The sequence below is a fragment of the Cupressus sempervirens genome, chromosome 3 (genome assembly GCF_028749045.1).
Source record: "Cupressus sempervirens isolate cs-2001-9-10 chromosome 3, ASM2874904v1, whole genome shotgun sequence".
NCBI classification, from domain to species: domain Eukaryota; kingdom Viridiplantae; phylum Streptophyta; class Pinopsida; order Cupressales; family Cupressaceae; genus Cupressus; species Cupressus sempervirens.
In genome coordinates this window covers 1,089,120,634-1,089,138,077 of record NC_143120.1, presented here as the reverse complement: position 1 = coordinate 1,089,138,077, position 17,444 = coordinate 1,089,120,634, and the positions used below count along the sequence as shown (strand labels likewise).

The following is a 17,444-nucleotide window of genomic DNA, read 5'->3' as shown; positions in this document are numbered from 1 at the left end:
GCAGAATCATATCATTTTCAAGCTAATTATAAAGAGAGAGTACTTCCTTGTGAATAAAAAAGCTTTTCACCAAGTGGCATGCGCTAGTTTCTTTTTCATTAATGTCAATCACGATATAGAATTTATATAGAGCCTAACCAACATAATTCCTTGGGTGTGTATTTTATTGTGTACTTTTATTATGGTGCGGCACATCTAAATGGAATTTTAGATAGCCAAGTTAGATTTTGTGTACACTTTGGGCCCTACTCATACCCAAAGTTCCAACTAAACCATAGCCTTTGAAGATAACTGTAAGACCCTAGATATTGCACCAAATAAGATCTTCCTAGTATATATTATAGAGCTGAGTCCTAAGTCCATAAGGAAAGCAAGGAAGTCAACTGGTAAAAGTGCAATTAATAGTCATTTGAAGATACAGTGGACGAAAGCAGAGGTATATATTTTATTACATGTATATTCATTACATTATGGTGGAGCATATCTAAACTGAATTTTAATTCTAACCAAGTTACATTTTGTGTACTCCTTGGACCTATTCTTACTGTAAGACCCTAGATGTTACACCCTTAATGAAACCATAACCTTTAAAAGTAACTGTAAGACCCTAGATGTTACACCAAAATAGAGTCCTTGTCTGTACATTATAGAATTGATTCCTTAGTTCATAAAGAAAGCAAAGATGTCAATCAGTAAAGCTGCAATTAAAGAGCAATTCAAAGATAGCGTGAAAGAAATCAGAGAAGCTGAAATTAAAATCAAACTGGAGGAGTGGAGGTGGAAAATAAATGAAATAAACATGCAATAACAAGAACATTTAGAAAGAAATTGAAAATGCAGCATTCTGCACATTATTTAGCACTGTGCAGACTATTCGTTGTTCCAGGCAAAACAGCATTGTTGTAAAGTTCTACTTGCTACTAACTAAAAACAAAAGTGCACACGTAGACAAACTTATCATGTTCTATACATACAAAATGCTAGAAATGTTTCATAATGCTTGTATCACAATTTCTCATCCTGATAATTTTACTTTGTTTTAGTTAAAGAGGATTGATAGATTTTCTGCCAACCACTGTATGACCTTCGATTTCAAGCATTGCATGTCTTACCACTGTAGTCATCACCTCAAAGGAGACACGACCAATCATCAAAAGTTATTTTCATTTTAACATGTCCTACTTAGAGGTAGGCCATACACAATATTGTAGTAGAAATAGTTAGCATCGTAGGATTCAAATACGTACATAACACACCTCTTATCATACAAAAAAAAAATCAATTGTGTTTGATTTATAGGATGCATTTGCACAAATATAAAAGATTCATTTTAGAGGCTGAGAATAAAGCCGAATTTTAATTGGCTTCTAATAACTTATCATATTATATTTTGGCATCCACGACAGCAAGCTATTACAAAAGTCAAGATGCTCAGATCAATTCAAGTTCGAAGTTACATTGGATCCTCCCTAACAAGGCTACATCTACATGTCGTCGTTCAAATAAGTATCAGATGATAAAAACATTTCATACAATTTCTGTAGGTCTCATCCATAAAATGGCTTCAAATAGCAGAGAGAGAAATTAAGTTCTAGGCTCACTACAAAGAAAACTAGCTACTTTAAAGGTTTCAATCCTAATGCTGCACGTAAGCGATTGGCTTCAGCAATTTCTGGGTCAGGATGATCTGTTCCATCAGCAGCAGGCTCTTTCTTTTCTTTCTTTTCCTTCTTCCTCCTAGGCTCATCTCGGCCATTGCGATGCTCTGCTTCCAATGCATCTTTATCAGTACGCCTGTGATTTTGAGGACTAAGGCTACGATGTCGTTTTTTATAGTCAACCATATCATGATCTCGGTCTCTGCGATCCCTGCTTCTGCTACGACTACGTGATCGACTATGCCGCCTTTCTCTATCCCAGTAATGTCTCTCTCTTTCCTTATCACGTTCTCTTCTGTAATAATCCCTGTCTCTGTCCCTGAGGGAATCCCTGTCATCCCGCCCACGATCGCGATCCCGATGGTAATCTCGGTCCCGATCCCTGTCCCTATCCCTTTCTCTTCCTCTGCCTCGATCATAATCATAATCCCTATCATGATTGCGATCTCTGCATAAATGTTGGAACACGAGTCAACTCACATCAATAATATAATTACTGTGAAAAGAAATTAATGTGTAATTCCACGCAAGTGCAATTGGGGTAAATCCTTGTGATAACAAACATTGAGAAAAAACCAACACCAAACCAAGACATTAATCCTTGATAAATAAGCTCTGATTTACAGAGAAAAAGTAAAATGTGTACAATGTGAATATATGAAAGTAGCTTGAATCTTCACTAACATCTATTATTTATGTCACACAGAATCATTAAGAAACTATTAAAAGAATGGAATAATGGTAAAAAAAAAAGCAGACAAAAAGACGGATACGGTCTCACAAGAAGACTAGTATTCTTGAGAGTGGTATAAAACTTGATAGTACAAGACAATGTTTCTAAATGTGACAATCGTTAACTGAATACAAAAATAGAAACTAAATAATAAAACTAAACTCACTAAAGATGACAATTAGAAACATTACATTATTATTTTAATACCCTCTCTTAATGGTCATCATAGATGAAGCAGAATGAAAAGTGGTTAAATAAGTGGGATATTGACATCTTAGAATGCCCAAACACAAATGAAGGGATAAAAAGTTTTGTGCTGGAAAAATTTAAAACTACCATGTGGACGAAACAAATGGGGAAGAAAAAGACACATTATGTCAAAGAGTTCAACCCCATGTGGTGTCATGACATTGAAGACTACTTACAGGTGGACATGAAAGGCAAAAATAGGCTGCTAATAGCACAGTTAAGAATGGGATCCCATCATCTGCAATGTGAGACAGGTAGATGGAGGATACCCAAGGAGGTGTGGGAAGAAAGAAAATGCATCTTCTGCAGTAAAGGATGCGTTGAAACGGAATGGCACTTTATCTATGAATGCGTTGCATACCAAGATATCCGAGATCAATTTGAGGACAGCTTGAAGGAGGGCCATCTACACCAGCTCTTTGCGGGGACCAATCTACACAATACGACTAGTTTTTTGAGGCAGATGCATAGCAAGCAGGATAAACTTGAAAAGAACATGCATATAGTCCCATAGGCTGGCTGGCATAGAAGGCTGCCCCATTCTCTTCAAAAGACTGCTAAGTGAGCCTGCTACTGAGACCCTCCCTAAATCTGCAAAAGTTCTAGAAAATGACCAAGAACCTGATGTTCAGAAGCAAAGGTATCACTCCTTGCAGCCAGAGACATGAAGATGAAATTGAAACCACAATTTTAGGAAAAAAACTGGCAAACCCTTATGTAGATTGTTGCCCTAGCAACTCTAGGTGTGATCCAAAACAGCTACAAGAAACCACGACTTTTGTTGGAAAAATCACCAAACCTTGAAACTGAAATTTACAAAGCATCGTGTTTCCGAGAAAAGGGGTTAAAAACCCTAGAAAAGAACACCTAACATAATTTTTTCATGGAAAAAAAATTAAAAACACCCTCCAAACAAGAACCTGTGATTTTTAGAACAAAATCATGCAAAATCCCAAAAACAATTTTTCAAGACAAAATAAAAAAAGCAAAACATGACTTTTCAAGAGAAAAATTGATCAAACCCAGACACTGAAACATTAGCAAGTAGCTGGCACAAATTGGGACATCTAGATGTTAATCACAAACAACCACATGACTCAAGGAAGTGTTAGATTATCCTCGAGTTTGGAGCTATTGAAAGTAAGTGAACTTGAACTTGAAGTGGTAATTTAATTTTAATTTTTAAATAGTATTTAATTTATTTTTCGAATTTGGCTGTGTAATGTGAATTCATTTTTAAAGCTCGTCTTTATTTAATTGTATTTTTTTGCTCTACTTTCTGTTACAGGTTGCTGCGACCAATTTTCCATCAAACTTAATCATCTTGAGACGAATTGTGAAAGTGAAAGTGGTTTGCATCAAACTTAATGGTCTTGAAATGACTTGTAAAAGTGAAAGTGGCACTTAGCAATATGGTGATCAGCAATAATTCGTCTATATGGAAGCAAAGCAACACTAGAGGACAACGAAAATTAAGCAAAGGATATTGGATGACTCATGGTGGGAATGTGTGGAGTACCTCCTTAAATTGACTGATCCCATTATGAGCATGCTTCACCACACTGACATGGATAGGCCTTGCTCTAGAGAGGTATGATGGCATAGATCCAATGCTTGAGAAGATGAAGAAAACCGTAAATGAAAAAGAGCAAGATCTCCAGGAGACCTCCTTCAAACATTGTTGTAGAACGATAGAGCAAGATGACCACTCCTCTACATTTGCTTGCTTGTACATTAACACCAAAATACTATAGTACCCAATATCTTGATATACCAAAAAGGCGACCACCATATAGAGACTTGGAAGTGTCTCAAGGGTACAAGGCAACATTTAAAGACTTTTTGATGATGATATACGAGATTGATTACAGATGAATACATTGAGTTTGTGATGCAAGAGGTCTAAGTTATGATGCTCTTCGTCATTGATTTAGGAAGAATGCTCATAGTTGGTGGTACCTCCACGACCAATGATTCCAATCGTTGCAGCCCCTTGCAATCAAAAGTTTATCACAACTAAGTTATATTTTGTTTTAAATTAGTTTACTTTGTCTTCATAAGTTGCTAGTAATTTTATTTTATAAGATTAATAATTTTATTTTAACTGTTGTTTACTTTGTCTTGTCTTCATAAGTTGCTAATTCATCTGCATCAGAAAAAAAAAACAGAACGCCTATTCTTTCATCCACTCAGTAAAGTGCAATAGGTTGCAATAAATAAGAGCGCTGAACTTAGTATATGTGCATTCCAACTTGCGTCTTCTCTCACACAAGCATAAAGAATACAAAGAAGGGACATGAAGACGTGGGATTTAAATGCAGAGCATTCGGACTTGGGTGCTTTCATTTCTTAGCTTGTATTTGCTGAATTGGAAGAATTTGACACCAATAATGTTATTGGTGCAGCTGATCCCGTAGGCCTTAACACTATTTGTGAATAAACTATGGCCAATGATGATGATGATGATGCTGAATAAATTATTAATCCATTAATTGAAACTTGAAACAATGATACTTGAACTTGATGTTACAATTAATTCATTGACATTTATATTTTGGCATTGAGCTTGAAATATGATGCTATGATGGTATGATGGTATGATCATGTTGCTATGATAACAAGTTTATGGTGTTTTTGTTGTTTATATGATATTATGTCACATTCTACATAAATGTAGCTATATATAAGTCTTACATGTTTTTTGTACTAACAAACTCAAACCCCATTTCGAAGTGTTGTCGTATTAGCGAACCGAATCTTCAAACCTGAACTGGAACCCGAACCCAATGGCAAGTTAGGAAACAATTATGAGAGCCTACCCAAAATCTTTTAAGGGAAAAATTTATGAAATCCCACAATATAGTTTTTTGAGGACAAAATTATTAAAATCCAATAAGATTTTTCGAAGGGAAAAAGCACTAAACCCCACCAACTAATTTTGAAGGACAAAAATTAGAAACCCAAAAGACTCTGATTTTAAAGACAATCATGCAAAACCCTCGCACTGCAGCAAACAAGTTATACCAGTGGTGCTAACAAAACAACACTTCATAGAAACCTTCACATCAAAACATCAAACTGTGTGGTAAAAATGCCCCAGAAACGGTCAAACTTCATCACATGGTAAAACAAGAAAACATTACGCACGGAAAACAAAACATGCAAATACATGCAACCCACATAATCCTAAGCCTCCCATGAGGGAGTTAGACCCAAACCCACTCGGATACTATGTTATAAAACTTGATAGTTTGATATTAGTGTTTGAACAATGATGACAAAGTCTCTTTAAATAGAAAAGTATCAGACATGTTTCTAAACGAAACAATCGTTAACTGAATACAAAAATAGTAACAAGCAAGTAAAACTAAGCTTGCTAAAAATGACGATTAGAACATTACATTATTATTTTAATAGTGTTCATCCTTGATGTGAAAATTCAGATATGTTTTTCAAGGCTCACCACAAGGATTTGATCACTCTCTCTAGGATGCTCCCGAATCTATGAGCTTAGTATCTAGATCATCCCATGTGGGATTGGAAAAAGTCCTCTTTTGCACTACTTATCAAAACTATGATTTCAATACAGCTGGTGTCATCAAAGTCAGCTCTCTGATTTCCAACGGCAAAAGGGGATTTAAGGCTTACAAGATATTTGAAAAGTCAAATGAAAGCATCAACTATATAAAACAAAAGAAGAAAATATGTATGGACCAATTTTGCATGCATGTAAACCACTACACATCCATCATAATCACTTTTCATACTTCATTCTTTTTATCATGACGCAAGCAATATGTTCTAGCAATGGAATCAGAGATCATGACTGTTATTTATTCTGAGTAGATTGATTATCATTCACAAAATTAATTAAATCTTAAACTTGATGATTTTTTGCATTTTTCACTCCATCCAATGACCATGGCATTCTACAACAATCAAAAATTTTAACTTAATATTTATCTAAGAAAAAATTAAATATATAGAATTGAAGCAGCAGCAGTATTTCATTCTCACTGTTCTTTCAAATATCCACAGAAGATAAAGGTGGTAAAAGACTCTCTGTGATTCATCATACTTTTGATAGTGCGCACCTCCAGTGTACAGAAACCTTAGACAGCCATCCTATACCTTATGTAGGAAGCCAGTAGGTCATGTATGTTAAAGGTCCACCCTTACGATTGTGGAGAAAAACCCTGTCCGCTACATTGGGACTCTAGAAATGCACCAATAATAGGAAAGTATCTTTGAAAGTATGGCTATGTTATTTATTAGAATATTAAATTATAACTAGTCCATTATTTTTAGATGTTCTTGGGCTTGTTTTTTTTTTCAAAACATAGTTGCTATTTTTAGCTTCAATTTGAAAGCTTTAGTTAAACAGTTTGTTCTTTAAAGAAAACTGTCATGTAATGGCTATATAAACCTTGTATATTAATGAATTAGTTAATGCAATTACCTAAACATTATTCAATATATAGGTAGCTATATGTGGTACAAATATGTTATGTGTCTCATCTGCCAAATACAGTTTAGTTATCTTTTGCACTATTTTAACAGTATAATCTGCATGCTATCACTAAAGTGCAGACAATTTTAAATTATTACCTCAAATATATAGGTATCTATATTTGGCACAAATATGTCATGTGTCTCATCTGCCAAATATATTTTAGTTGTCTTTTGCACTATCTTAACTAGTATAATCTGCATGCTATCTAAAGTACAGACAATTTTTATTTCTACAATGCAAAACACAAAACAAGCAGCACAGAGGACTTATCCTAGGAAAACCCTCCTCTTGAGGGTGAAATACCCAGCCCACAAAATATTGATGCTTTAATTGAGTTCTCAAAAACAGGTACACAAATTCTTGCTTATGATTGAAGTCTACAAAATAAGCAATCAAGGTGTACCTCTAAAGAAGATGACCTAGCCCCCAACAAATAACCACACAGCGGAAATATAATAATAACACAGAGATTTAGATCAATTGCAACACATATTCTCATAAGATTTACATCCAAAATGCCCAATTGTAAGGCATTTTGGGTTACGGCCAATACAAAGAAGAATACAACTCAAACCTCATATGTGAAGATCCACCTCCTAGCTATCATCCCTCAAGATGCTCCTAGCTACTCCATGCTCCATTGAATAATGACTCTAAACATCACAAGACCCTCTACTTATACTAACCAAGCCACAAGTCGGCCTATCAAGTTACACCAACAAACACTCACATTAAATTAACACTGAAGCCACAGGTCAGCTTGACAGATTGATTAATACTTTGGACAAACCCCAAGTTTACAATCACAACTAACTCATAAGATAAAATAACATTATGTAGCCTTAGCCATAGGCCCACACACCATCCAACAATCCACATCTAAGATTGCACAACCCAACTCCTACAGATCAAAGCTCGTAGAAACAATCTTCAAAGTCTGCCCAAGAAATAAAGAACACATTACTAGCAACCATCAAAAGAGCTCTAACTCCAACAAGACCCATCCAATCATTATGCGCACATAGGACAAGGTACACCAATATGCCTTGAACATAACCCTAACCACACGAAACATAAGGTCCACAAAATCCAAGCTCGATGCTCTTACATCAAACTCCCGAGGTAAATAGAAAAGCATCCCACACTTTGATGCCAAAAGAAATATCTACACCCAACTTCATCTTCACCAAAGGTTTCCAATTCATCAACGACAAGAGAAAAAATCTGCACATCAACCATCTCTGCTTCATCCATTCAAAGATTAGAATCAAATGAATCTCAACAACCCAATCAGCATGCTCGCTCCCAGGAATAAACTGAACATAATGCTTCGCCAACAATTTTTGCAACCAATCACAATCAGTAATAGTAACATCCTCAAACATGACATCCATGCTCGCAACATCATGAAAATACAAAACCAAGTCAGCAACATGTAAGCTAAAATCCTCGACAGTAGCAACATGTAAATCTTTAGCCATGTTAACCACAAGCAAATCCACATCAGCAATAAGTGAATCCACATCAATAGCATGTAAATGCAACTCCATGTAAATAGCATCCATATCAACATGATGTAGATCCACGTTCATATCAGCAGCAATAGAATCCCCAACCATATTACCAACAACGTGTGAATCCATAATCATATTCACATTAGCAGCCATATGTAAATCCAAATCAACAATATCAGCAGTAACTTGTACACCCTCAATCATCTCAGCAACATATAAATTCAGATCCGTATCAGCAACCATATGCAAATCCATATCCATATGTAAATCCATGTTACCACAAATGAAAATCTCATAATCAGCAATCTCATCATCCACAATAAGATGCTCTGCAATTTTCACGTCAGACACAACCAACTGATCATGAAAACAAATTTCCTATCCAATCTCAACAAGGTTAGGAACTTCTTCGGTAAGCTTAGGTATCTCAGCCTCAACCACAAGTTGCTCTGCAAGTTTCATATCAAACTCCACAAACTAATCAACAAAACCAACCACGCATACCTCTTTTACCTCCACTACAACCTTGTCATGCCCTCTTCCTTCTCGAACAAGTCTTCTAACCGGCCATACAACTTTCTTCCAGATCAGTAGACTCCAACTCCACTAACATCTGCAAAACTCAACTATCCTTTCCTTGATTCGATCAATTAAATCAGCTTCCAACCTAGCAAACTTCTCAATTATCTTTGTCTCCACCACATCACAGAGATTTGCAATCGCCCAAGGGTTCAATCTTCTCAGAGGCATCTTCCACGATCTCCGAAAAACCCTCTGCAACAAATCCTACTCGAGCACCTTGTGACAAACCCGAGTTGCTTGCAAGTCAAATCTCAACTTGCCACCTCGCACGAACAACAATAAAGGATTTCACAAGTCGAGGAACATGGATCTGTAATAAGAATCACATGGAATCTCTGCAACCCACGCTCTAACAATCACCAACCAAATCAAACCTTCGCTCTAATACCACTTGATGCAATGCAAGGTAGGTGTGCCTCCAAAGGAGATGACCTAGCCCCCAACAAATAACCACATAGCAAAAATATAATAATAACACAGAAATTTAGAGCAATTACAACGCATATTCTCATAAGATTTACATCCAACGTGATTAATTGTAAGGCCTTCAGAGTTACGACCAATACAAAGAAGAATACAACTCAATCATCATATGCCAAGATCCACCTCCTAGCTATCATCCCTCAAGATGCTCCTAGCTACTCCATGCTCCACTGAATAATGACTCTAGACATCACAAGATCCTCTACTTATACTAAACCAAGCGACAAGTCGTCCTAGCAAGTTACATCAAATAAACACTCAAGCCACAAGTCAGCCTGACAGATTAATTAATACTTAGGACAAGCACAAAGTTTACAATCACAACTAACTCATAAGATAAAATAACATTATGCGACCTTAGCCATAGGCCCACACAACATCCAACGATCCACATCTAAGATTGCACAAGCCAACTCCTATGGATCAAAGCTCGCGGAAACAATCTTCAAAGTCCGCCCAGGAAATAAGGAACACGTTACCAGCAACCACCAAAAGAGCTCTAACTCCTACAAAATCCATCCAATCATTATGCGCACATAGGACAAGGTCCACCAATATGCCTCAGACATAACCCTAACCACGCGAAACATTAGGTCCACAAAATCCAAGCCCGTAATCCTACATCAGCTTGCCTTTACTTTTAAGTTCCTCACAGACTCTTGTAAAAGAATAAATTGATTATCAAATCAACTCCATCAACACTTGACGATTGTTTATATATGACAATACAAAAATATGTATATGAAAGTCTCAGCACTTACAGTGTGAAAGAATACATAACTAAAAAAGCAATAGAATACTTCGTTCTGAAAAACTAAAGAAAAATCATGTGTGTGATCACACTCTTGAACACAATACCAAAAACAAACATAACTCCACTATCAAAAGAAGAGTCTTGTGTGGAAAACTAAGCGACAATAGCTACAGGAATCAATAGGAATCAACCGTCATCTTGAAGGAATGAACTGACAATATCAATGAATGAGTCAACCGCTACAAAATATAAATCACCGGAACTATAAACATCATTACTTGATAATATTTATTTCCAGCATAATATTGATACTGGCATGATCCCAAGTCGGAAGCAATCAGCAAAACAAACTCCCAGTAAATCCGTAGCACACACGTGATGCTAAGTCGACACAGGTAGATGCCAAATCACAAGTAGTGGTCAATATATGATACTCCTTAGAGCTCTTCATACGAAGAAAACAAAAAAGCTTGAGTTGAAGCATTATGAAATATTGCTTGAACTGGACTGCTTAACGGTAATGACAAATAGTCTTGAGCTTGAGCCCAACCAAATTTGAGAGGAATTGATTAGAAATAGGGAATCGTGTCCACAACAGAAGACGTTTCCAAACCAGGCAATAAAATAGGTAATAAGCTCTCTTGCAACTACAAAAATTCACCACTCCCTCTTAGCAAGAAATAGATCATCAAAATGTCATCGCATGAGGAGTACACACAGCTGCAACCAAACAAAAGGCATCAATAACAAAATCTCATCATAATATTGTCATCTCAACATGACATTCACCATAGCTACTCCCAGAGGGTGAGGAAATATAAAACTAAGTCATGGAATCTTGCATGTGACTTCTACCATGGCTACTCCCAAATGGTGGAACAAGGGATTGCACCTCGAACTTCTCCTTGTCAGAGAAGAACTCACTAACAAAAGATCACACCATAATAGAGAACTCATTATGCACCTTGAACTTCTCCATCACAAAGAAGAACTCATTAATAACAAGTATATGAATTAGTAAAGCTAAGATTCTCTCTCGACAAGAGTATCATTCTCTACAATACCAAGCTTGTCTTGGAAATAACAAAACTTCAATCTAGGAAGTGACTTGGTGAGAATGTTCTTTGTTTGCTCTTTTCTATAAATGTACTTAAGCTCCACTACTTTCCCTTGAACCATATCTCTCAAATAATGATCTTTTATTTCCACATGCTTGGTTCTATCGTGGAAAACGGGATTAACCAAAGGCTTCACACAGCTTTGGTTATCACAAAGAATCACACTATAGGCTCTAAAGGCTGCCCAAACAATCCTGCAAGCAATTTAGGTATACTACTTCTCTTGCAACTGCACAAGCTGCACCAAAATCTGCTTTAGTTGTACTTTGAGCAACACAAGATTGTTTCCTGCTAAACAACAAACTTAAGTGCTCTTTCTATCAGGCACAAATCCTACCCAATCTGAATTAGAAAATCCCTACAAGTTCAGCTATGCACAAGAAGAATATCATAAACACACAAAATCATTGTGTACGACGAACATGAATTGACTTAGTGTTAACAACATAACATATATTAGGTCTATTACAAACCAGATACATTAATGAACCAATTAACTAAAGAGCGCACAATTATACTGAAGGGGTGGGGGTGAATCAGTATAATAACAACTTTGCCAAATTAAAACTTGTATCCAAATAATAACTTCAAATACTAGAATAAACAATTATGTACATGAACACAATAACACAATGATTTACATGGTAACCCAATGTAGGAGAAAACCACAACAAATAAATGCTTTCTTATATAAACTTTTTAGGCTACGACCTACTAGAGGCTCCAACCCCTATGTTTATGAGCACCTACTCACTAGAAGCTCCAACTCCCACACTTCACAGCTTCGACCCCCACTGTTATCTCCGTGAGCACCAATCCACTATACACAAACTTCCTTTCCACCTTTATGTTGTTGCTTACTCAACCGATGATGGACAAATGAATCACTCTTTTATGTTTTCTTTTCACGTATATGTCTTCACAAATCCTGTTGTATTTTATATCTTTCAGATTTGTTCTATGTTATTTCCTCTTAATATCAATATATAATAGATTAATAAATCTATATATATAATATATTGTAATCTAGCAAATGTATTACTTTTTATAGTCGAACACCACCTTTTCCTTTTATTACTGCTTATAGAACTCTAACACAAATATATCTTATTCTTACGATATACATGTACATGCCTTCTTCCATACTTTACCATTTTTCACACTTTCTATAATCCGCTCTGCAATTTTACATTTGACACTTCTTTTAAATCATACTTCACAACTTATCCACCGCTCTGCTTTTACACCCCTTTTTTCACACTTACAACACACTCTTATTTCAAAATAATCAAACATACTTGTACCTTCTACATAGCCCTTCATAAAAATTGTGACATTCCAAAAAACTTGTAATCCAATCGCACCTTTTGCTAACAAAAGCTATCACTCAATAAACAAACAAGATCACTGTTTTATATTTACATCTGCAAGCTCTATTGCTAGCGTGGAGTCTTTGATACTTTCAATCAGCATTAATGATTCTGATGATTTCCTTCACATGGTATCTCCTTCAACTTCCATGGTGGCTGCAATTGATTGCTGACTTGTTCTGTATTGTTTATGTGTAGATTATTTGACCAATCTCCTTGCGCTGTAGACTATCACTGCATGTGTGTGGTAACAATCACAATCGTTGTTTCTACAATAGCTGACTGGGAGACCATATCTTGTATTCCTTAACATCGCTGCATGCATATCACCGTTATTCAATGTATCCATTTTATCGGGCCTTCAAAATTATTACCACTCCTTCCATATATTATGTTCATCGCTGTATGTATGTGCATCAAGTCTTGCCTCATCACTTTTACTTCCAACACTGCTATGACTGATCACTATATTTTTATTGTCTTCCATAATCCAACTAACTGATTTCATATCTAGCAATCAAACCTTTTTTAAATCTGTTATACGCAGCACCTGGTAAATAAATAAATATTGAAGTTCACATCATACTTAGATTCTTCCTGACAAAAACTCCACAAATCCTATTGTCCATGCCATCTCTACATTATACAATATCGCTTTCTTTCACAAGACTTGTATATTCATTATACCGCTTTCATCATTTCTATTCAAGACTGCGAACTCATGTTGTGATGCCACTCAGATATCTTTCTCAGCCAGCAATTGCTTTTATTTCTCTGATTTGTAACCCCACAGCATCTTCATCTGGAGCTATTATCAGGTTCTATTTGGTTTTATACTCCACTCTCAATTTTCTGTAGCGTAATGTCCAGCCTGTCGGGTGACAAAATTTGTCAAATAATTAATCTTTAAATCTTCAATCTTTATTTCATTATTGGCATCCATATTCAACTCTGTTTGAACTTTTGAAGCATGTGTCCATACTTCTGGTTGTATACATCTGTGCATTTATATTCCTTTCAGGAGGCCACCACATATCTCAAAACTTCCATGATGTCTGATGAGATAATTGTTCGCAGGTAATATTCTTTTCAATGTTAAAGTTTTGACTGGGCACTACCTGTGTATTCTCTTTATGTATGTTTCTTTGACTGTTGCTGCATACTTCAGAATCCAGATACCTTTATGTGTATGTAGTTATGCGATGAGTCTTATGCGGTTGACTTTCTAGTTAATGTTGCTTCTGTAAAGCCCCTTGTTTTTGTCCTTCACATTTATCAACCTCACAATGACTTTGGAGTTTCAGATATGCTGTATTGACCTGTTCATGCTACAGTAATGACTTTGATATAGAGAACATTCATTTTATGTGATTACTGTAATCCAAACATGTGCTGCTCTTTATAGTTCATCTTGTCAGTGAAGGGTTTAGACTCTATCCAACTGAACTCTCTTTCTTGCTATTTCAACATTAAGGGTAATGATTGGTTTCACATTTGCAAGGTAAGAATTCATTTCATTTTTGCCATTACAATCATCCATACACCTTTGACTTGATATCAATGACAATCTTATTTATACCTTTGACATTGATGATGGATAGTACACCGTGCTTGTGAAAACCCTTTGACATCAATGACAATCTTTCTTCATTAACTGCCCATACATAGTAGGATCAACTAAATCTCTTGTGTAAATAGGAGTTACCAAAGACTTACAATCCAACATCCCTAATCTTTTCAGAATGTCAATAGCATATTTTCCTTGACTTAAGATAATCACATTTGGTCTTTTTCATACTTCAAGTCCAAGGAAGTAGTGCATAAAACCAAGGTCTTCCATTTCAAGTTAAAAAGCTAATTCCTTCATTTAATTAAGAGATCATCTTCACAGTTTGAAACAAATCATCAACATAAAGTATTAAGATTAATGTTTTATCATCAATTACCTTAAAATATAAGTTTGGATCAGCATCATTATTTTAGAACCCCAAGCTCAAAAAGTAGTGATCAATTCTCTCATACCAAACACAAGGAGCTTGCTCAAGGCCATGCAAGACATTTTTCAATCTACGCACATGAGAATCCTTATTGTCAAACATAAAACCCTCTGGCTGTTATAAACCTCTTCCTCAATTACCCCATACAAAGATATTGTCTTCACGTCCATTTGATGAAGTTTCCACCCTTTAACAGTTGCAACAGCTATAATAGTCCTGATAGAAATGTAACATGCTACAGGAAAAAGGGTTTCTTCATAGTCTATGCCTTCCTTTTGAGAAAGCCTTCAAGCTACAAATCTGGATTTATATATCTCTATACTCCCATCAACAACATGCTTTATTTTGAACAGTCATTTAGAAGAAGAAACAATAGATTTATCTCTGGGCCTAGAAACAATGTCCCAAACATCATTCTTTATAATGGGTTGATACTCCTCCATCATGGCATCCCTCCACACTTGTTGATTTGAAGCCTCCTCAAAACATGAAGGATCGGAAGAAATAATGTGACTCATCAAGGCAACATATCCTGCAAACTTATGAGGTCTTTTACTTTCCCTGAAGGTCACATGGGGTTGCATGATTTTCAGCCTCTTGCATAGTGTGCCTAGCCTACAAAGGTCTTTTTTTTATTGGCTGAAACGTTGCTTGGATCAGCTGAAGTATCAACAAGGTAAACAGGATCAATAGGATCTGCAACATCTTCTAACTGTGAAATCTCCCTCTGAACCTCTGAAGGGGAATCCAGGACAGCCACATCCATACTTTGAGAAGATTCAAAATCTTCTCTATCAATTTCCATACTAGATTCTTTAGACCTTTCGAAAGCTACATCTTCTCCAAAAGAAACATCTCTGCCAATGTCAATCTTCTTTTGACCAGGAATATCAATTCCGTAAGCCTTTGATACCTTCATTTCCTGAAGGCTCTCACTTAGTTCTCTTATCTTTTGGAACATGAATATACACTAGACATCCAAAAGTTAGGAGATGACTAATATCTGGTTTAGAACCAAAGAAAGCTTCTCCCAGAGTCATATTGTCAAGAATTGAATGTGGACTACGATTTTGAACGTAAACTGTTGTCTTGCAAGCTTTTGCCCATAAGAATATTTGAAGACATTGATCATGAATCATGGCCTTCATTGTCTCAACTATAGTTTTGTTCTTTCTTTCGGCTCCACCATTTTGTTAAAGATTATAGGGAACACAAAACTCCTTAATCCTAGCATCAATACAAAAAAATTGGAATATGCCCAAGGTATCTTCTTAGTAGAAAAGTGTTCAACAAGAGCTTTAAATTCTTTTAATTTGGACAGCACTTAATAAGACTCTCTTGATTTTAAAATAAGTAAATCCACGACTTACAAAAGTAGTCGTCAATTAAAGTATCATAATGCCAATAACCACTTAAAGAAGCAACTTACATAGGACCAAATAAATCAGAATGAATCAGCTCTAAGACTTTCTTTGCTCTAGATTCACTACTATTTTAAACATTCTTACCTAGGGCACACCCCTTACAGACACTCTCATGATCTCGGTTCAGCTTAGGAAGACTAACTACCACCTTCTCGATTGAGACAAAGTTTTAAAATTAAGATGAGCAAACATTTTGTGCCACAGCTCACTTGAATGAATCATGTGTAATAACTTGAATAGGATTGGTTATAAGTCTATTAAGGTTGTCATTGTCGTCAGTAGATATTATGTAGCCGACAGGTTGATGTTGTCGGTAGATATTGTGTAGTCGACAAGTTGATGTCGTCGGTAATTGTTATGTAGCCAACGGGCCCCTTCAGGAAGGTTCTTCGGAATGGTATATGTACAACTTTGCATTATCATTGTAATCATCATCAGAAGCATTATGTAATCTCTTTGGCATATATGCGAATAATAAAAGGAGTACTGCTGTTACATGTTCTTGTTTATTGTCTATACGCATAAATCTATTTACCCCATACGGTAAACAGTCAATGTCAATCTCACATGCTGACTTAATACTTGAATTCTTCTTCCATGCAAGAATTTTCCATCAGCAAAAGCAACATTGTAACCTTTATCTTCTAATGCAGAGGAACTCCTATGTCTAGCTGAAAAGTAGAACCAGCATCCTTCACAGCAATGACAACCTGAAGATGTGTCTTTTTCTTTCAGATTAGAAAGATGCTCTCCATAACCAGTAATATGACGAGGGGCTCCACTATCAATAAGCCAAGTATCACTATCAGTAAGATTATTACTAGGGAGGACAGAAATAGATAGATCCCTCTTCATTTTTGCTTGTCTCTCTAGGGGAAGTGCATTTACAACATCAGCAAAAGCAACTCGATGCTTGGGTCTAGAGTGACCAAATTTGTCACATCTGAAACACTGAACTCTAGAAAGATCTCTCTTCTTTTTCCCTTTAGAAGTGTGAGCAGCAAGAACATGATCATATTCGAGATGAGATTTATGCCCAAACTTTCTAG

General features: G+C 36.0%; 1 protein-coding gene across 2 annotated transcripts in view; it reads right to left on the bottom strand.

Moving 5' to 3' along the window:
- Positions 1–1,328: 1,328 nt before the first annotated feature.
- LOC149570566 (PRP38 family protein) overlaps positions 1,329–17,444 on the bottom strand; it is a 131,896-nt gene continuing 115,780 nt past the window's right edge. For both annotated transcript variants that reach the window (XM_089823155.1, XM_089823156.1), the window contains exon 6: positions 1,329–2,106. In XM_089823155.1, the coding sequence (XP_089679281.1) occupies positions 1,617–2,106 (490 nt within the window). In that variant the 3' untranslated portion in view covers positions 1,329–1,616. The remainder of the gene's footprint in view (positions 2,107–17,444) is intronic.